General features: G+C 53.8%; 6 protein-coding genes across 8 annotated transcripts; 4 read left to right on the top strand and 2 right to left on the bottom strand.

Moving 5' to 3' along the window:
* The first annotated feature begins 151 nt into the window (after window positions 1–151).
* PV07_06262 (uncharacterized protein) lies at window positions 152–3,889 on the top strand. The gene is made up of 3 exons (XM_016393220.1): window positions 152–1,189; window positions 1,243–1,355; window positions 1,416–3,889. Exons 1-3 carry the CDS (start codon window positions 398–400, stop codon window positions 3,172–3,174), a joined length of 2,664 nt encoding a protein of 887 aa, XP_016250739.1. The 5' UTR covers window positions 152–397; the 3' UTR covers window positions 3,175–3,889.
* A 95-nt stretch (window positions 3,890–3,984) lies between these two features.
* PV07_06261 (uncharacterized protein) lies at window positions 3,985–6,093 on the top strand. Its single transcript, XM_016393219.1, has one exon. The coding sequence runs from the start codon at window positions 4,336–4,338 to the stop codon at window positions 5,524–5,526; it is 1,191 nt and encodes a 396-aa protein (XP_016250738.1). The 5' UTR covers window positions 3,985–4,335; the 3' UTR covers window positions 5,527–6,093.
* Window positions 6,094–6,425: 332 nt separating this feature from the next.
* On the bottom strand, window positions 6,426–7,468 carry PV07_06260 (uncharacterized protein; the record flags this gene model as incomplete). Its single annotated transcript, XM_016393218.1, has 1 exon — window positions 6,426–7,468. One exon carries the CDS (start codon window positions 7,466–7,468, stop codon window positions 6,806–6,808), a length of 663 nt encoding a protein of 220 aa, XP_016250737.1. The 3' UTR covers window positions 6,426–6,805.
* A 3,341-nt stretch (window positions 7,469–10,809) lies between these two features.
* Window positions 10,810–13,537, top strand: PV07_06259 (uncharacterized protein; the record flags this gene model as incomplete). Its single annotated transcript, XM_016393217.1, has 3 exons — window positions 10,810–10,903; window positions 11,046–11,717; window positions 12,966–13,537. 3 exons carry the CDS (start codon window positions 10,810–10,812, stop codon window positions 13,535–13,537), a joined length of 1,338 nt encoding a protein of 445 aa, XP_016250736.1.
* On the bottom strand, window positions 12,856–13,873 carry PV07_06258 (uncharacterized protein). The gene has a single exon (XM_016393216.1). The coding sequence runs from the start codon at window positions 13,701–13,703 to the stop codon at window positions 13,401–13,403; it is 303 nt and encodes a 100-aa protein (XP_016250735.1). The 5' UTR covers window positions 13,704–13,873; the 3' UTR covers window positions 12,856–13,400.
* A 2,261-nt stretch (window positions 13,874–16,134) lies between these two features.
* On the top strand, window positions 16,135–19,719 carry PV07_06257. Of its 3 annotated transcripts, XM_016393213.1 has the most exons (8): window positions 16,135–16,845; window positions 16,927–17,187; window positions 17,308–17,376; window positions 17,472–17,696; window positions 17,754–17,991; window positions 18,055–18,171; window positions 18,234–18,698; window positions 18,824–19,719. In XM_016393213.1, exons 1-8 carry the CDS (start codon window positions 16,706–16,708, stop codon window positions 19,070–19,072), a joined length of 1,764 nt encoding a protein of 587 aa, XP_016250732.1. In that variant the 5' UTR covers window positions 16,135–16,705; the 3' UTR covers window positions 19,073–19,719. The 3 variants fall into 3 exon arrangements, with proteins under 3 accessions (XP_016250732.1, XP_016250733.1, XP_016250734.1); XM_016393214.1 differs by having other exon boundaries at window positions 18,234–19,719; XM_016393215.1 differs by having other exon boundaries at window positions 17,308–17,696.
* Window positions 19,720–20,030: the final 311 nt, after the last annotated feature.

The following is a 20,030-nucleotide window of genomic DNA, read 5'->3' as shown; positions in this document are numbered from 1 at the left end:
ACCGCCCACGCGCAATGCCCAGAATAAAAACAGCAAGTCATCATGCGCCTGGTTTGGTCTAGTGGCCGTCTGGGGGTCCAGGCGCCACGGCCATTGGGTGTCGTGGGCGTCCAACTCAAGAGAAGCGGCCAACTTGGAGAGACTCATACGGCTTGTCTCAACACCTCACAACGAACCTCCACGACCGCGCCAGAAACCAAACACACAGAGTCCATGGCTGCTCGACGCGGCGTCAGGCAGGACAATAGACGGCAAGGACACTTCTCGGCGTTAGGGCATGGGACACTGCGCCCCACGACGGGTTTTTCATTTTACCCTGCCTCAGCTGCCCTCAGCCCACCATTGCTTCTTCCCCAGCTGACACTTGCAACCTCTATCTTCTTGATCGCAACCAGCCATGAATCCCTACTATCCTCCTCCTCCGTATCCTCTGCCCGCTCCCTTGCCTCATATGCCCTCGTCCACGGCCCAAATTCTGGGTAAGCGAAAGTATGAAGATCCGCCACCGAGCCACGCAGCACCACAGTCTGCTTATGTTGGCGGCTCATCTTCCCATGCTCTTGGCCATCAATTCCCTGTCCGACAGTTTCGCCAGCCGCTGTCCGTAGAAGACATGATGTCCAGGTACAACAGCGGACCACCGGCTCTGCCAGAGGCGCCTTTAACCTCGAGGGTAATCGGACCCTCCCGCGTCCCAGTTTTCATCCACAACACCGTCCGGAGTATTCAGGATGGTCAGAGACCACGAATCGATCGAAATCTGACTCGGTCGTTGATATGGGATAAGGAAGACGCCTCAGCCGAAAAGCGAGACGTTCCAACTCGGCCAAAACGGCAGACTCTCCAGCCTAGTCGGCCCTTGCAAAATTCTAAGCTTGTCCACACCGACGTCTGGGTTGATGTCCTCAGCTTTTGCGAGCCCAAACTCCTGCTGGAAGCAAAAACTCTGAACCGGTTTTTCTACCATCTCCTCTCCGACAACTCGGCCATCTGGAGAAAAAGCAGAATCAATCGTTATGGTTCGGCCATGCCGGAGTGTCCCAAAGGACTCACAGAGAAGCAGTACGTCGAGCTCTTAGCTGGTCGTGGCTGTCAGAGCAAAGGCTGTCACGTTGAGAGGACCTCCAAAGTTCATTGGATGTTTCAAGTTCGCTTATGCCCGGATTGCTTCAAAAAGAAAACAATGAACGTAAGTCATCATCCGCCCGTGTCTACAAATCTCTCTGACATGGACGATCACAGGAAAGTGACCTCCCACCCCAACGTCATCACAACCTGCCCGCAAAGGAAAACCACATACCTCCAGGAGACGGACGCCCGCTGTGGGAGCTGCTGCCGCTGGCACGGACAGACGGGTAAGTGACCACCTTTGTCGCCATGGCTCCCAGGCCTTTCCGCTGACAATTTACCTTTAGTCGCCGTGACGCAAACTCTCGCCACGTCAGCACCGAAAAGAACGACTGGGTGCGTGATCGTGGGAAGTTTGCTTTTCTGAAAACATCCTTTGCCAGAATTGAAACCCAATACCGGCATCTCCGCGCTTCAGATCCGACAGACCGTGCACTCATGGCATGGGCAAGCAAGATCCATGGGGAAACAATGGAGTTCATGGCCGACGTAAACAAACTTGAGGCGTGGTTCAAGGAGCATACAAAGACGGTACAGGGGTCCAAAGTTCAAGCTTGGCGACAAAAGAGAATCGACTATTTTGAAGCACGTGCTGCAGAGCTGTCACCGCCTATGGACCGCCAGATTCTGTGGAAAATGGCGGCTTTCACCCGGATCCTCAAGGTTCAATCAGAAGCCACAGAACGGTCGTGGGAAAACCTCCGGATCAAGATCGAACCGTACAGATTGCACGCACAACAGGTGGAGGAATTCGAGCGATTGATGGCATCCGAATTTCTCGAGGCGGTACCGCAGGTCCGACTGTTCAGGCGACTCCATGAACATCGCTGTGGAAGGGCAGCCGTCCCGCGCTCCTATCAGCCAGAGCAAAAGTACGTCCTGCAACTTGCGCAAGCGGTGTTTGTCCGATGCGTCAATGACGGAGTCGCCGATGAGGATCTTCTCCTACTTTGCCTGAGGAAAGTGTTTGACGTCTACAGCACGCGGAAGGACCGCCCAAGAGGCCTCAACTTCGACGGTACCACTGGTCCATATTGTCTCAGTCTCGACGACGCCCGGATGATTGTGGAGGATGTACTAGAAAAGAGGATCCCACCCCATTCAGAACGAGGCAGAATCGTGTTTCAGAGCCTGAAATGCAGAGGGTGCCGCCGAGCCGACCATGTCCGAACGTGGTCTTTCATCGAGGCGTTCGAACACATTCTTCAAACCCATGCCAGGCACGTGGGCGAAGGGCTAGAGTACTATCAGTTTGCCACCCCGTATCCTTTGAACGATCTGCCCGGGTTGTCCGCAGACGAAGGCGGAGTCGAGTACAGATTCCCCTGGTACACCGTGATCTGGCCCCGGAACCTGCCTCTTGTGCCTCGCCATCAAGACATTTCGCAATTGGACGCCTGGCACCCGGCTGTTCCTACCGAGTTCATTCCGTTGTCGGAACCCTTGAGGATGTCCGCGTTTCATGGACGACAGCCGCTTCAACAAAAGCATGCAGCCGACGACTTCGGCCCGAACTTGGTCTATGCGGCTAAGCAATTGAACGGAGTCTGGCTTGAAGGGCCTTCTCAGATGAAGATCGCATTAAAATACGCTCTCGATCTCTACCATCAGGAACATACGAGAGAACCACCACTGTCCACGTTCATGGCATGTCTAGAAGAGCTGGCAGCCGCTAATTCGGCGATCCAACAAAAGTTCCGATGCGGAATTTGTGTGGTCGAGGATAAGCGCCCTCGGTCGGTCAGACGATCCAAACACAAGACAAGTATGGAAGCTCTCCAGAATCATTGGGAGGACAAACACCTGGATGGATCTGTCCCCTGGACTCAGGGTTTCATGCATCTGCCCAGCGAGGATGAAATCTCACAGCAGATTGTCGCTGTCGATAAAAGGCTCCAGGACCAGAAAAACGCGTTCCTCGAAAGAGCCACAGTCATGTCGACGGACATCCGGAAAAGAGCAAAGTCGAAAGGCAACGTCTTGTTCGAAGTCAAGAAAACGGCGGAGGTGTTTGATGGACTCTTTCCTAAAATGGCGACGAAATGAGACCTTACACAAGTGATTTAATGGTGCGGTTGTCAAGATCACGGTGGCCTTGTGAGCGAGGTTTTATGGTTAGCACAAAGAGTGCGACCAGCCCGTTGTCAAGCGGGCAAAGGTCGTTGATGTACAAGCATTGATCAAAGGATGCAGGGCTTGGAATGCTGCAATCCGGATGAAGGGAGCCACAGCTGGACTAGCTGCATGTCCTCGTGACTACACACTTCACACGCTGCCGGTCTCATGAATGAGAGACTGCCTCGTTGGTGGCGAGAATCTCTCAGCCCTGCGCGAGAACTGAGTCTGCATGTGATCCAAAAGGCATGTTGCCCGAAACTGCCTGAAAAGGATAGAACCACCGAAGAGTTCTCAGACTATTCCCCCTCTGGCAAATGACAGCGAGACATGAAACCCGAGCCCTCTGGCGGGCGACCCGGCTTTGGCCGTTGCGAAATCTGACGGAGAAAGACGTGCTTTTTCGTGCTGGGTCCTTTCTTTGATGGCGAGAAATTGACGGTGCCACTTGGCCGCCCATTGCCGTGGCTAGCATCCTTGGGCATCCCAGTCTCCCCTGCCAAGCCCGGATGAGGCTTACCGAGCGTGATACAGGAGACGGCATTCCATTGGCTCCGCGGGCTGCTAAACGGCGATTAAACAGCGTTAAGGTCTCGCTAAATCGCGCTGAACTGCGCTAGCGCCGTGCGTTTGCTGATAACGTCAACGTCAGTTTCCATCGCGCCCTTTGATAAAGAAAATCTCATGATTTTTTCGGGTCCTTTTTTCTCTCTCTCTGTTCCCCTTCAGACCTGCCATTCCCCGTCCCGCCACCCGTGCGTGCACTTTCGTTCCCACTCTCGTTCTCGTTTCCGGCCTCAGTCGCTCCTTCGCTGTGGGTCGTCCGACCTTCGTTTCATCCTAACAGCTGCGCATTGGCGTCCAGTCGCTGATTGCCCATTATTCAGCCTCGCCGACTCCCACCCATTTGTCCCAGCACGTCTCGCCGTCAGTAACCTCTTCGGGAAAGTTCTGACTGTTCGGCCCAATTTCTATAACTTGCTCCATCCTCTCTGCTCTCTTCATCCTCCCTTTCCTTCTGTATCTGCGTTGAAATACCCCCCCTTCGAAAGAAAGACACCCCCGTCTGGAACAAGTGAACAACCACTTCAAATGGCTACTGCAACAGCAACCCGGACCTTTTCCAAGGCCGTCGCGCGCAGCACCGCTTCGGCCACCTCGACCCTCCGCCTCGCCGCCCGCTCCTCAAGATCCAATGCCGCCGCCAAACAGTTCTTCCAACAGTCCTCCCGCCGTCACTACTCCTCCGAGTCGACTCCCCCGAAATCCTCAAACGCGACCGCCATTTACGGCAGTGTAGCAGCCGCCGCCGCTCTCGCAGGAGGCTACTACTACTTCACCACTCAGAGCACGGCCGGACAGGGCAAAACGATTCTCCTCGAGAGCGCCCCGGAGGCTTTGAAAAAGGGCAGCGCAGGACAATCCGCCGGGGTCTTCAAGCCCACGGTGGAGGATTACCAGAAAGTCTACAACGCCATTGCGAAGCAGCTGTGGGAGAAAGATGACTACGACGACGGCAGCTATGGTCCTGTCCTCCTCCGTCTCGCGTGGCACGCCTCAGGTACATATGACGCCGCCACGGGCACCGGCGGGAGCAACGGCGCCACGATGCGCTTTGCCCCGGAGTCCGAGCACGGCGCCAACGCCGGCCTGAAGAGCGCGCGTGACTTCCTCGAGCCCATCAAGGCCCAGTTCCCCTGGATCTCGTACTCGGACCTGTGGACGCTCGCGGGGGTCTGCGCCGTCCAGGAGATGTCCGGGCCCATCGTCCCCTGGAGGCCGGGCCGCCAGGACAGGGACGTGGCGTTCTGCACGCCCGACGGGCGCCTGCCCGACGCGTCCAAGGGCCAGGACCACATCCGCGCCATCTTCGGGCGCATGGGCTTCAACGACCAGGAGATGGTGGCCCTGTCCGGTGCGCACGCCCTGGGCCGGTGCCACGCCGACCGCTCCGGGTTTGACGGGCCGTGGACCTTCTCCCCGACCGTCTTCACCAACGACTACTTCCGCCTGCTGATGGAGGAGAAGTGGGGGTGGCGCTCGTGGAAGGGGCCCAAGCAGTACGAGGACGCAACCACCAAGAGCTTGATGATGCTGCCCACTGACGTGGCCCTGATCAAGGACCCGATCTTCAAGCAGTGGGTCGAGAAGTACGCCAAGGACGGCGACCTGTTCTTCAAGGACTTCTCCAACGTGCTGTGCAAGATGTTCGAGCTGGGCGTGCCCTTCCAGTCGAAGCCCGAGGACCGGATCCGGTTCAAGCCGACCATCGACGAGTCTTGAGTTCTGGCCCGATGATGCAAAGGGAAGACGTATTTTGTCGAGAGAGTACGGCGAAGATGTCGAGGGATTAGGATTACCTCGTCCGGCGCCTCTTGACCGTTCTAATTCATACCACGTGTTTGATTATCAAAAAAAACCCTTCTCATTTGTCCATGGCGAGATTGAGGAAGACGCATTTTCCACGACGTTTGTCCGAGAGGGCTCGAGAGAGGTATCCAGGACAGGGGGCTCCTGCGCTGAATAATCGAGCGCTTTCACACGTGGATGGATGTGTTGGTGGTCTTCTTCATGATGGAGGGTGTACCAACAAGCACCACTTTCCTCTCCCTCTCTCTCTTCCCGCTTGCCGCGACTGATTATGCGAAGCGAAACGCGGATAAAGCAGGCAGCTAGGCAGGTAGGGGGCGCATGGTGCATACACAACGGTGGCGGAATCATTCGATTGGAGCATGAGCGAGCGTCACATCATTATCATAGATCGATCGATAGAGCATAGACTGTAAATCAGATCCGAAGCCGACGGGCCGGTATCATCACACTCCTCTTCATCACTACCAACAGACCATCCATCGAGCGGCCCCTCCTCTTTTGCTACCAATTCCCTCTCGTGGCGGATGGACGTGGTTGTCGGTGGGATTTCGCCCCCGTTATTTCCTCCTGAGAGATATTGGCAGAGACGGAGACATACGTGTAGAAGGAGACTTGGTTTATGCGAGCATAGAAGGATGAGAGTAGAAAAGGCCTTTGAAGGGGTTTCCTTGTGGGATGCAAGCTCTCTCTCTCTCTCGATGATTGGGGTGTGCTATCCATCGCACCACGTCTTTGCATCATCTACTTGTATCTCTTTGTTGTTTTAATTTTCTCCTAGCTAGCCAGTCCGAGCCCCAGCCCTGTAAGCGGTCGTTGTGTTTATCCAGCGTGGGAGCATCTGTCTTGTCTCGCCCCAGCCCTGTAAGCAGCCAATGTGTCTATCCAGCGTGGAAGCATCTGTCTCGTCTCGCCTCAGGTCTTGTCAGCTCGCTCGAATCGATTCTCCTCCCTTGTTCTGCTGCGTTCCCCTTTATCGCCGTAGCCCATAAATCCATGGAGTTCGGGGGCACATTGTTTGGCTTTGGTGTTGTCTAGCTCAAGTTGTGACGCTGATTCGTCTGCTCTTGATCAGTTGCTCTTCGCTGTTGAAATCGCTCTTGATGGCTCGAGTGCGAGGAGCGGCCCCTTCCTCAGCAACGTTCTTGTCATGGAGAATATCTCGTCAAGTTGTGCGGCGCCGGCTTTCCCATCAATCGTCTGCTTCATATGCCGTCAGCAGATCCGTGAATTCTTCGAGGGACATCCTGCTAATGTCGGCGAAGGTGATTTCCCGGTTGAGGCGCGCGACGTGTTCCGGCTTGAGACCCGAGATGATCTTCAGTTTGGATTGAGACTCCAGGAAATGTCCTCCAGCCGTGGCGATCGCGTTACGACAGTGTGTGAATTGGGTCAGAAAATCGGCCAGCGATGCACAAGCACTGGGATCAAGCTCTTCCATTTGCTTCTGCGCGATTTCGAGACGGTTGGGTTCCGGCTTCCGGTACTTTCTCTTCAGATAGGACCAGGCCTCGCTGGGCTTCTTGAATGCTTGGATCTTGCGGCGAATGGCTGGATCGACTCGATCATGGAGGTATGACAGGGTGCGTTCAGCCCGGTATTGTGCTTGCGTCCTTGGTAACATTCGGGTACGTCGATTGTTCCGAGTAGCTGTCTTGTCGACCGACGCTGCGCGGGGATTCTTGCAGTCTCCTACAATGCGTCCAGGTTTCGAGGTAATGTCTTCGGCGATGAAGAGTCTCCATATGCACCGAGACACGCAGTCGTGCCGGAAGCGTTTAGCCCACTCACGATAGTTGGCATGACCTGTAAGGCAGAGGTTGTCCTCAAAGGCTTCAAAAGTGGATGAAGACATGATGAGCGATGATAGAGACGCAAGTCACAGTGGTTGATATATTGAAGAGAAGGGGTGTTATGTTTCCGATCAGATGGACGAATTCGAAAGGTAGAGTGATGAGTCTGAATCAAGGTAAGAAGAACCAAGAAGGTCAAGCCTCGATGGAAGAAATACCATCGATGGCTAGGGGAGATCTTCAAGTGAGGTCCTTCAAAGGTCGATCACAACAATTTGTTGACTTGGATCTTCTAGGCCTTGAAGATGCAAGTCGAGTCTGCTCAGGTTCTCTTTCCTTTCACTTTTGGTATACCATCCTAGGGAACGGCGCACGACTTCGTTCCGAGGTGGTCTTCAGGTCTGTTGCCGTAGTCTAGACCGGTCGTTGGAAACTTCGTGTCCTTCTAAGAGCGTGGTGTGTTGTGGTGTCGATGATCTATACCTCGTGAGGTTTGGTGCTCTGTATCTGGTCTATCCACAGCTTCAGCCTGCATTTTGACTCAAATACCCATGAGTTTTGTTGCAGTCAAGGAAAGGAATGCCTATGCCTGTTCCAGATTCTTCTGTGTTTGGCATGCCATGTCCGAGCTTCTTTGTCCCTGTTGCCGTCTTATTGAGTGTTCTCGGCGTTGCTGCAGGCTCTCAGCGGAAAAGAGACATGCCGTTGCTGCCTTCTCGATCTAGGTATTGTGCAACGGCTTGCATTACCAGCACCAGAACCTTTTGTCGTCCTTGCTGAGCCCCAACCCGCGAATAAAACTCACCGGGATGGGGTCCAGCAACCACATACCTCCACGAGCCATGTCGTCAAAGAACAAGCCACCGGTTCCCCAAAGCCATAGAAAGGTAAAGGCGACATTTGACGCTTGACGTACCAGTGTTGCCCAGCCGCTCGGTAGGCATGAGAGAAAGGAACGGCCGAGAATTGCGGAGCATGCGCTTTGAATGGCCATACCCAACGGCTGCAGCGCAAAGAATAGAAATGTTCTAACGGGTTTTGTACGGCCCAACAGCGTATAGCTTGCACATGCGTGCAATATCCCACTGAGAAGGAACACGGTCACAATTCGGACAATATGTCTTGCTCCCGGCGGTTTCTGATGACCAGATGGCTTCTTGTCTGGACCTCGACACGCAGAAGAACCCGGACGCTCATCGCCCAGCAGGACATCTGCTACGGCGTCGCCAATGCTGACAAAGTGCATCCTAAAGAATTGATGCCACGTTTCGCCCCAGAAGCCTCTCAGGCCTCTGTGCAGGATAGCGGATGGGCTACCCCAAATCCGTGGGAACGTGGAGGGCGACGCATTCAGTCCGAGTATCCCAGGACCAAGAATGTTGACCTGGAGCAGGGCTGCGAAAGAAAACTCCAGATCGACGGCCGTGTACATCCCTGCTGTGCCAAGGAGCAGGCGGTATGTGTGCAGGGCCCATGACGAGGTGATGTATGGCGATAAATGAGGCGGTGGTCCTTGCGCGGGGAAGCCGATGAAGTACGGGTCCGCGATCATGATTGCTTTGAGCAGGTCGATGATGAAGTAATCAATCAGAAAGCGAGCCACATTTCCGGCCTTTGAACGCGTGCGATTTGAATGAGCCTTGTTCGAACGAAGAACCTCTGGAGGCGAAGCTGAAGGACCCCAGGACCAATGGACGCCGCGGACGCTGGTGACGAGGTCCAATACCCAGAATAGCCTGCGCCATAGATTTTTGGGCATCGGCTCCCAGACTAGGAGCTGCTCCGGGCCTTGTTCATCATGAGAAGCAAGCTTTTGTGTCAAGGCGGTACATCCCTCTGCCTGCGATGGTTCTGTAGCCGGGCGCAGGATCAGCCTCGTGAACTTCCGAGGATCGTGCAAGAGGACGAAGTTGACAGCGAGCACAGTGCACAGAGCCGCGTTCAGACCGACACCTATACTGCCCACCACGCCGATCGAGCGGGAGTATAGCAAGTTCCATAGCGAGACGTAGCAGATGCACAGAAAGACTGGCAGGCGGCACCTTTGAAAGCTCAGCTCGGATATCGAAGGAGACACGAACAACCAGCCAATCAGAAGGACAAAGTTCAAAGAAGCGACAACCGACGACGCGGACGTCACGGCGCCGGCCTGGAGGGCAGCCACATAGTCGTCATGCACTCTTTGCTCAGCCTGTGCGTATGAGTAGAACATTGCCGGGATCGGGATTGGCCGTGGAAGGGGCAGTTGGTTTTGTGGCGCACAGAATGTCGGTGTCGGCTCCGATATTACTGCACGATAGGAGTGTTTAGAGGAGAGTCTCGCGGCTGTGGATCTTTTGGTAGGAAGGAGCCCCTTTCTCGCCTGGCCCCCTTTTCTCTTCACCAATAGTACAGGGTTAGTGCTATATTAGGAATAGACGAGTTCCGAACCCGGTTAGTCCACGGGGTTAGACAATACCACAGGTCCACAGGATAATAACCTATTCCCAGTCCAGAGGGACTCACTGCTCACTTGGGTAATTTATTTATGGGGCCCCGCGCTGCTAAGGATGGGTATATTACCAGAAGGGCAAGGTGGATGCCAGTGATAGCACGAGGGCCTCAGATACGTCCATACCAGACCCTGCAACCAGATGGAAATCAGCTTCCGTGTCGCTGTCTGCGCCACGCCGGTATGCTAGCACAAGGATCGAAGAACGGTGGGCAAAACCCTAGTGCTGAAGACCTTAGCTGTCACTACCATAAGGCGCCCCAGGGCTGAGTGGCGCGAAATGAAAGATTACTAGTCTGAGGAAGGGATAGGAATCGGGTTGCCTGGTAAATGATGCCGTAGCGAAGATGCCACATGGCACTCGCAAGAACCTTGGCCTTGCATATCACTCGCCGTCCATGGCTTCCTGGGAGACCTAGCTGGTATCAACAAGGATTTAATCAGGCCCACCTCTTCCTCTTTCTCATGGGGCGCACCTGAAAAAGATAGATAGTGAAGCGGGTGAGCCTGGTGTCCTGAGGTGCAACTCCTCCATGTCACTCAGACCAGACAACCCATGCAACCTTGACAAAAGAGCGAACAACACCATGGAGAACCCTGCAGGCGCACTTATGTCTTTTTGTTCTCTTCTCTTTCCTGTGGTGATCCCTGAATCTAAGGCCCAATGACTAAAACAAAAGTCAGCGCCAGCTGGTAGGTGGAGGTTTAGTATATAAGCGCTAGCTTTCCTCATGGCTTTTACCGATTTTGATATACGAAGAGGACGTTTCCCTCTGGCAGATTCGTAGCTAGGTAGTTGCCGGCTGGCATCCTCGTCAGTAGCTAGTAGAATATAAATATGAGGAGATCGCTGCAAATGCAAGTCCGTAGCCTCGAGCCGTTGGTCCTGTATCTAGTTCGAATTCTGCCGTCATGCATCTCAAGGTGTTTGCGCCGATCTTGACAGGGGTTGCCTTTGTCTGCTTCCCCGTGGTGTCTCTGAGTGCTGGTATTGGGCTTCAACCAGGTATGCTCGCCCATTTTAGACATCCTCAACGTTCGGTATCTTGGAGTATGATTCCATGTCTGTGGCAAATCCAGAACGGCGTGAGAGCCAAGGGCACTGGATATAGATGTATAGACGGGTACCTGACCTGACGGAAACTTAGAGCTATCACTCTCGCTCCTCCAAGCACACCAGATCCCTCGGCACCCAATTCAACTGCGGACCCCGCCGACCTTCAACGAGGAATCCTCGAAGCCATGGGATCCTCTGCCTCCGAACTGGTTCTTGGGAAACTGGTTCATCACCTATTCCAACCAAGAGCTCTACCACATCTTTCGGAATTTCATCTGGACTCTGACGCGGCCTTGTGCAGATGACGCCTGCTATTCGCTCGAGGCCGCACACCTCGCCGACCTGGCGTCTTTCCAGCTCGTGAACGACACGCAGAAACCCAACGCCACTTACTTCGGGTACTCGCTTGACACGGCCATCGCTGACGGCGGCGACGGTGCCTATCACAGCGTGCCAACGGGATCCCTTGCCCCGCAGAACAACACGTACGAGGTCATCAGCTGGGGTTATGACTCAGAGGGAGTGGGCTTTGTGGTCGTGTATGAGACGCCTGCCGCGTCAGAGACGGCGGCGTCGCTGGATATCTTCAGCCGGGCACCATCAGGCCCGACCAACGACACTCTCGACGCCATCCAAACCGGCATCCAAAAGCTAGGCAACAAAAAGCTGATCGATCTTTTGAAAGACGTGACCAGGACGCCGCAGGACGGAGGCAGGAAGAACGACCCGTGGCCCTCATGCAATGCCACTTGCAGAACGAACGGTAAGGAATTCCTTTCCACTTCCCCATATTTCACAAACCTGTTCCCTTGATCTCATCGCCTCCGACTTGTGCGGATGAAGTCCAGTTGCTGATATCCTCACCAGCATACTCCGTGCCGCTTTGAACAACAGAATGATGCAATGGAGAGCAAATGCCCAGCCAACCGATAGTTCAAGCTCAGAACGAAAGCGGTAGATATGGAGGAACTTAATGATGAGAAATAATAAGTACCAGAATGGAGGGCAGTGCAGTGTCCAGCGAAAACCGACCTCCTCCCAGGAGGGAGGTAAGATATTAGAATCATGTCGTCGTTGCCAGTCATGTCAGTTCCTCAATATGATACAATTTCTGCCAGACATCTATATTTTCTGTTTCTGACCATCAAGTCGAAAGAGTGATCCTTTTGCAAGGCGGAACCATATCATCGCTGGCGCCGTCTGGATCATGTGAAGTCGAGTCTCAAGTGGAAGTTGGATTAATGTCCTTTCTGATTAAGTGCGATGTCGGGCACTTTTTTGTTTCGCTCGCAGCTTCGAGACAACTTGACCGGACTGCTCTCTGACTTCGACGGTAGAGAGCTTTTATTTATCTTTCCCAGTCGTGATATGGCTTCAATCAACTCGAATGTAAAGAAAGACCCGCGGTAGAGATGAAATTAGGTCAGCAATGGGAATAACAAAGCAATGCGTGAGATGAGCTTGAGGTGGACCTCAATATCAAAGCAGAACAGTCACAAATCATTAGTGCTGCACTGTCTGCAGTCAACGATCTCATCATACTTGGCGTTGAACTGCCTCACCTGGGGAAAATATCTCTTGCGCGCCCAAAGAACGCAAAGAAAGTCTATCCCGACGCCATCAACACAGTGGTCGACGGGAGGCTGCATCTCAAAGATCGACTGCAGCTGATGCCAGTCAAACATCAACCGGTGCAGAGATGGAGACTTTGTGGAGTAGGAGAGGGAGCCACAGCACCAATAGTGTCTGGAGTTGCCACACTTTCGATCAGCTCATCGAACTTGAGTCCGTTCCTCCCGTTCATAGATGCGTGCGCCGACATGATGCAGAGATGAAGCAACAACCTTTTCCACTAGCAAGCAAGCCATTGGGTCAAGTCCTGAGGACATCTGCGCGAGAAAGAAGCCGTGAACTCTTGGAGCCCTTGAATGGATGTGGTAAGTGAATGGCCCGACCTGATCTTAGTGAGAATATCCCGGACCAGTCCACATAGCGCTAATTGGTGCATCAGATTATCATCTCTACCTGCGCAGATCCGGACAACAAACTGAAAAGCTAGTTGGGGCACTCTTCCAGCTTTTGGCCAGTCCCGACGCAAATGAGACAATTCAGTTCATCATCCGCACGAACATCCGGGTGCTTCGCGAATTGCAAGGTGTGTGCCATGACCAATGCAAAGCGGTGAAGACGAGGGCGTTGAATGTCATCCACATGGATGGCAAATACAACGGAGAAAAGAATAAAGCTCGCGTCCAAAAGTTTGTGGAAGAATTCTGTGGAGCAGCCGAAGAGCAGAAGAGCTGGGTTCATATTCTAGGCTTTGAGATCGGTGTATCAGAAATTGCTCTGAAGCGTCTAGGGATCGCAAATGAAGCTGCGGCACTGGTTGAAAAGCAAAAAGCCCAGAATATCAGCGAGGAGGAGATCGAGAACTTGGAAGCTCTGTTCATCGAGTTTCAAAGCTGGCGAGGTGTGTTGATCCGTTGGGTGCTGCAGCTGAACAAGATGACTGGGAACTGCGATTTCCTGCGCCGCCATCGGAACGAGCTTTGGGATATCGTCGATCGTGACTTGGAAGGCTGACAGGCTGAAGTGGGAGGAAAGGCTGGAGGTCGGATAACGGAGGCAAAGCTTCTCGTATTGACCATGCTTGTCTCGGAAGACGGCCACAGGCCCGTGGGATTTCCGCAATGGCTGTCACTCCCACCACCCTTCTTGTAAGTCTTGGAGGCTCAGGAACAGCGATCATGTTTTGGTATCCCTCTTTGTCGTGAGGCACGTTGGCTTGTGGTTGATGGCAACCGGCCTCGCCAATTGTTGGATCTTGTCCGACGGAAAGGCAGATATCAGAGAACTACTTGTTCAGATGAGGACATGAGGTTAGGCCGAGCTTAAAGGTAGCGACCGCATCACATGCCAATCCTGGGATATCATAATAATGAATGAGAGAAAACGATGGAGGCAGGAGAGACGGAATGACAATGCGGCGAAGCCACATGCAGTCGAGCGCGGCAAAGTTTCTCTTTCTGGACTGTTCCTCTTGTCCTTGTTACCAGGCCACAAAGACTCCACGGTCTTCCCAATCATGCTGTTGGCATCTGATACAGGAGAAATCATACTTTACCTGCCGAATCTGACATTCTGGAAAAGTCAGAGGTGGCGAGAGCAATCTCCATCCGGTATACTGGTCGCTGGTAAGCTTTACGGCACCGGCCGAGGGGGTCCTGATTTGATCTAATCTGTACACCAGTAGTATCGATCTAGACCTGCGTGACTATTGTGCACCGTGGGACAACACAATTCTGTATGCGTTGCTTTTGCATGGATTCTTCCTCGCCTCGGCGGTTGCCAAAAACACATATCGATGACAATAATTGCGTTCTCTTCCACCACTGCCTCAAGAGGGGAGACATGATGGCTGGACCCAATAAAGATAACAGAGAAGAGAAGCAACTGTACCAACAGGAACAAGCATTCCGCTGCGGCACACTCAGGTGTAGAAACAAAGTGCTGAGTATGAAACAACGCATCGCAGATCGCACCCCACCGTGGAAGTATCTGCACGCGGGGATTCGGTGTTCTGGACGGGGATGATACCGAAGGGAAATAGCGAGCCCACAATACTGACGCTCATGAAAGAGCCTGTCCAAGAATTAGTCGGTACACTTTTGGCTCAACTCGTATCGAGACCGGAGAAGCTGTCTGATGAGCAAGATGTTTGTGCAAGAGCAGCAAACATCGGTTTCTTTCCATGACAATGAATGCATCTCCAGATGGGAAGTAGCTTCAAGGTAAGCGTGCCGTCCCCTTCTAAGCAGCGTCTTGGCGGATCGTGCAGACGCTTTCGAGGGATATAGACATGGAGCAATCCTCAGCGGAGGCCATCGGAACTTGAGCAACAAGCGTGGGGGACGCAGGGTCCCGGGCATATCGTCAGCTGGGGACCCGGGATGTGCATGATGCTGCTTCCCAAGGCGACTGACTACCCATGCCTCTGACCGAATTCAGAAAAAGGAAAGATGGTGAGTGATGATGCCCCCAATGACCACGTAAGCCATGAGGGGTGATTCTCGAGACTCCTGTTTGTGGCATATGGAGCCAAGGCTCGTGCGCGATGAAGAAGATATCCCTACCCGGGGCGGGAGGAGGTCAGAACAATCTCATAGCCAGCTGGGAGGAGCTGGAATCGATAGAAAGAAATCCCATGTTCAGCCTTGGGACTTGTGTCCTCCGTAAGAGGCAATCATTGCCCATCTTCTGGGTCTGATATGCATGTCAGAAACAATGGAGTCCTTCTAGAAGTGGCGAAAGAAGAATATGACTCGGGATATGCACTACCCGGAGGGCGAGACGGAGGGCGAGAAACCAAGGGCAGATGCAAGAGTTCAGCCGGGAAACGTTGGAGATGGTGTATATGCCGTGGTTTCTGCGCGGAGTAGAAGACTCTATGACGAAAGCGGCTGCTGATAGGATACCTACCTCGAACGCCTAGGACTTTTTTACGACTACTAAGGCAGATGCGTTGGTCGAAGGAAGCATCCTCGCAGCCTTGCAGCCTCGCAGCCTCGTGTTGATGTCGATAAGGAGACGTGGGGGAAGGTTATGATGTCATCAGGGCTTCCAGATCCAGCGAAGAAAAAAGGACGAGGACGCCGCCGCCACCACCACCACCACCACACCACAACCCCAACTATCATCGACATCACCATCACCATCACCATCACATGCACCAACCCTTATTTGGTACTTACATCTACTTGTATACAGTGCATCAAGGACCTGGTCCAAGACAGTCAATCAACGTCGTGGACGCACCCACCTCCGTTCACTCCCGAATTTCACGGCATCGGAATCCCCCATGTCAGCGGCTGCGCCCAAGATGCAAAACTGCGCAACCTGCATGCTCGGACGGATGTGACCCGCTGCCGTTGCCGCTGGTGTGATCATCATGCATGAACTCCTTGCCATCGCCGAGCAAAGAGCACCAATAGGCGATGACCCATTTGGTATTGAAGCTGGGAAAGATTGCTTTACCTTGGGTTCTTGCGCTGATTGGCCTCTAGCCCACGAGGCTCTCGCCCTCCAGACGCCTCGTCACGCGAGCACCTATTGTGTGCCTCATAGACGGAAAAAAAAGTGTCCCAAGTATCTCCACACGAGCTATATCACTCATCCCCCCCCCCCTGTATACCATGAACCACTCACTCAGCGAATCCTCTCGAGACCAGCCCACTCTGTGACCAGATCTCACCAAGCAAGACCCTTCTCCTTCTCAAAATACCTTATCTCTGCCCTGGACTTCCGGGGCATCCGCACACAGATGAACAGTGCTCAACCTTGCCATGACTTCGACTTGTCAGTACAACATAATCTCAGCCCAGAACAGTGCCCAATCCAGGGCTACCCTGAGAGGGGGGGTCCCTCCATCGAGGTCCAGATGCTATCCCGCGTTACAGCCGCGCCGTGGAGGCGGATGTTGATCAGTTGCAATCCTTGCCCCTGCTGCTGCACCACCACCGGAGAGCATGAGTCCGAAATCGCTCTCCAGGCCGTCGGTGGTTGAAAAGGCTGGAGATCCCCCTCGATTTCCATATCGTCGAGATCTCACCTTTGGAAATTCTCCTGACCATCACGGCTGCTCCTCTTACCTGACTTTCTCGTAGCTAGAGTTCATGACCGTTGTGAACAGTCGCACGCCCCCCTTTTATTGAACAACTTCGACAACAACACCAGGTTGCTTGAACCATCAAGATGGATGTTGACGTTGAGAAGAAGCAGGAGCCCAGCCCCGGAGCTCCTCCCCCCGGCCAGGAATATGGCCAGATCGTCTCCACGCACGAGAAGATGTCGCTCTTCGCCCGTGTCATTGACGGTTTCCGCGAAAACCCCAAGTGTGTCTTCCCGCTTCATATGAGATGGTGAAAAAGAAAACACAGATGCTGACGGCGCACCCTCTTCTTGGTGTTCAACAGCGCTCGCGTTTCGGAGCTCCTCGTCGACGACAATGGGAAACCGCTCCCCGACCAGCCGCCGGCACAGCCAGCGTTGGCCATGAAACTCAAGCAGCGACATTTGCAAATGATTGCCATCGGCGGCTCGATAGGGACCGGTCTCTTTGTCGGTTCGGGCTCGGCTCTTGCAACAGGGGGTCCCGCGGCCCTTGTCCTTGCATACTGCCTTTTGGGGATCATGATCTTCTGCACGGTCCATGCTTTGGGAGAGATGGCCGTCTTGTAAGTGATCAAACCTGATAGGAGACCCGGTGTGGTGGTCCTTTATACGGGCTGCGCATTGGCGCTCTCCGCTTCTTTTCTCTGAAGGTGACATTGCTGATATAGAGTTTGGGACAATAGATTTCCGGTTGCTGGCTCCTATTCAGCATACTCCTCGAGATTTCTTGACCCAGCGTGGGGGTTTGCGATGTCTGTAACCCTAACCCTAACCCTATCTCCTCACCCAGGCTCTCTTTTCTCCCTATCACTTATAGATCGCCCCTAAGCTAACAGCACATCATTAGGGGCTGGAACTACGCCATGCAATGGCTAGTCACGTTACCAATTGAAATTATGGCCGCTTCTATCACCCTAAACTACTGGCAGGGTGCACGTGACGTTAACCCCTGTGTTTGGGTTACAATCTTCTATGTTGTGATTATCTCAATAAACCTCTTTGGTGTCAGGGGATATGGGGAGGCGGAGTTCGCTTTTTCGATTGTCAAGGTCATCGCAACGTTAGGCTTTATGTGAGTTACACCTCTCAAGGTTATTGGGGTGGAAAGCTGACTCTGAGCGCCGCGCAGAATATTCGCCTTGGTTGTCGACGTCGGAGGAGGACCTACCGGACATTATTTTGGAGCCAAAACCTGGGATGATCCAGGTGCCTTTGCGTACGGATTCAAGGGCGTGTGCTCGGTTTTCGTCACAGCTGCATTTTCGTTTGGTGGGACTGAGCTGGTGGGGTTGGCGGCAGCTGAGGCGGAAAATCCACGGTTGGCGCTCCCCACGGCCATCAAGCAAGTGTTCTGGCGGGTGGTTCTGGTAAGCTGATTCAAGCATGCCCATGTGGTTTGCGGTCGCCCTCGCTAATCGGTGCCGCACCAGTTTTACATCATCTCCTTGACCTTCGTCGGATGTTTAGTCCGTTGGGATGACCCTCGGTTGCTCAACAGCGGCAGCAGCGCCAACAACTGGACATCGCCATTCGTGCTGGCCATCAAAGTAAGTGGCTCCAGCATGGTGTGATGGCGTCGCAGGGATATTTTGTGCTGACAAGAAGTCAGAATGCGGGCGTCGGGGGGTTGCCCTCGGTTTTCAACGCTGTCATCCTGATCGCGGTTCTGAGTGTCGGCAACGCATCTGTGTACGGGGCATCGCGCACGTTAGCTGCCCTGGCGGATAATGGTCAGGCACCGAAAATCCTTGGCTATATCGACAAGACCGGCAGACCGCTCGTGGCCATCATCTTCTCGTCGGCGCTCGGGGCTCTCTGCTATATTGTCGCGTTGTCGCCGTCGCAGAGACAAGAAGCCTGGAACTGGATGTTTGCCGTCAGCGGTCTGGCAAGTATCTTCACCTGGGGATCAATCTGCCTGTGTCACATCCGATTCCGCCAGGCCTGGAAGTACCATGGCCACACTCTGGACGAGCTTCCTTACAAGTCTCAAGCAGGAGTGATTGGGTCATGGATCGGCTTCCTGTTCAATTGTCTGGTGCTGATAGCCCAATTCTGGACGGGATTTGCCCCCGTGAGTTGCCCTTGTTGTTCCCAACATCAGAGCTGACGTGCACGGCATATGAGTGTGCCATTGGTTCGGAAAATCTGTTGAATTGTTCCAAGAATGAGACTGACTTTTGATCTCCTGTCACACAGATTGGTTACCGAGAGATGTCATCATCCGAAAGGACCAAGATCTTCTTCGAAGGGTATCTGGCAGCGCCGGTCGTCATTGCCTTCTACATTGGGTTCAAGCTTTGGAAGAAAACCCCGATCCGACGTGTCAAGGACATCGACGTGGTCTCTGGTAGACGTGAGATCGACCTGGAACACATCCTGGCAGAAGAAAGAGCGATCCGGGCGACGTGGCCATGGTGGAAGAAGACGTGGAATACTTTTTGCTAGGTTGGCGGGCTGGAAGGGATGTTTTGACAGACACGAAGCTTCGAGGGATGAAGGCGACTAAAGAGTTAAGTTTGAAACCTGAGGCTGCAAAGTAGCGGATGCCAAGAGATGGGCAAAGAGCGGGCCAGAAATGAGCACCAAACAGAGGGGGGCAGGATCGAGCTCGTGGAGTTTTCGCCATCGTCAAAGCATCGAAACATCGAAAACGTCCCAAACGTCAGAAGGGTCGAGACGTGGGTCCCGATCCCCTTTGCAGCCCCCGGGAGCGAGTAGTAGACGCTGAGCGTCAGCTCTTCGATCTTGGCTCGCAGCTTCTTCGCGGCATCTGATTGATAGAAATCCTCCGGCACGAAATAGCCATTGCGCAGCGCATCAGCACTGCCAAGCCCATTACGTGCGAACTAGGGGACGCCTTGGGGGTGTCTGGTGGTGTTGGGTGCGCCGTGGTGCCCCTGTGGTTGCCAGCTGAGGGCGATGTTCGTAACCATGACTCGTCTGCATCACTGATGATCGGTCAAAGTACGGCGGAAGCAGGATGGGAGGACGGGGGAACCGAGGAGGGCATGTAGAAGGCGAAAAGAGGCAATTCGGTGAATGCGTGTTCGCCCTGTTCATCCACACCACCCCGAGTGATTATGTTGGTGGCCGCCTTCTCTTTCTCCGTTGGTCTGCTCTTTCTTCTTTGGGACCCATTGTCCTTGTTCGGCGTAGTTGGATGTGGTCCTGGTCGACACGTGCCAATGCTCGATAGAAGGAAGACAGCAGCAAGCCAGATCAAGCGTTGGCGACCTGGGGCATTTTGCAGGCAAAAGTGGAAAGTGACTGGGAAGGGTTGACGGGGGGTCCCCTAACTACGGAGTCCCTTGGCTGCCAAGTGGCAAAGTGATTGGCCGGAGGGCGTCATACCGAACCAACAGTGACGGGCCTGCCATTGGCCGCGGGGGGGCGCATCAGGGGG

Source organism: Cladophialophora immunda (assembly GCF_000835495.1).
Source record: "Cladophialophora immunda strain CBS 83496 unplaced genomic scaffold supercont1.3, whole genome shotgun sequence".
Lineage (NCBI taxonomy): Eukaryota > Fungi > Ascomycota > Eurotiomycetes > Chaetothyriales > Herpotrichiellaceae > Cladophialophora > Cladophialophora immunda.
The sequence above is the reverse complement of the archived record's forward strand: the minus strand, read 5'-3'. Positions and strand labels throughout refer to the sequence as shown.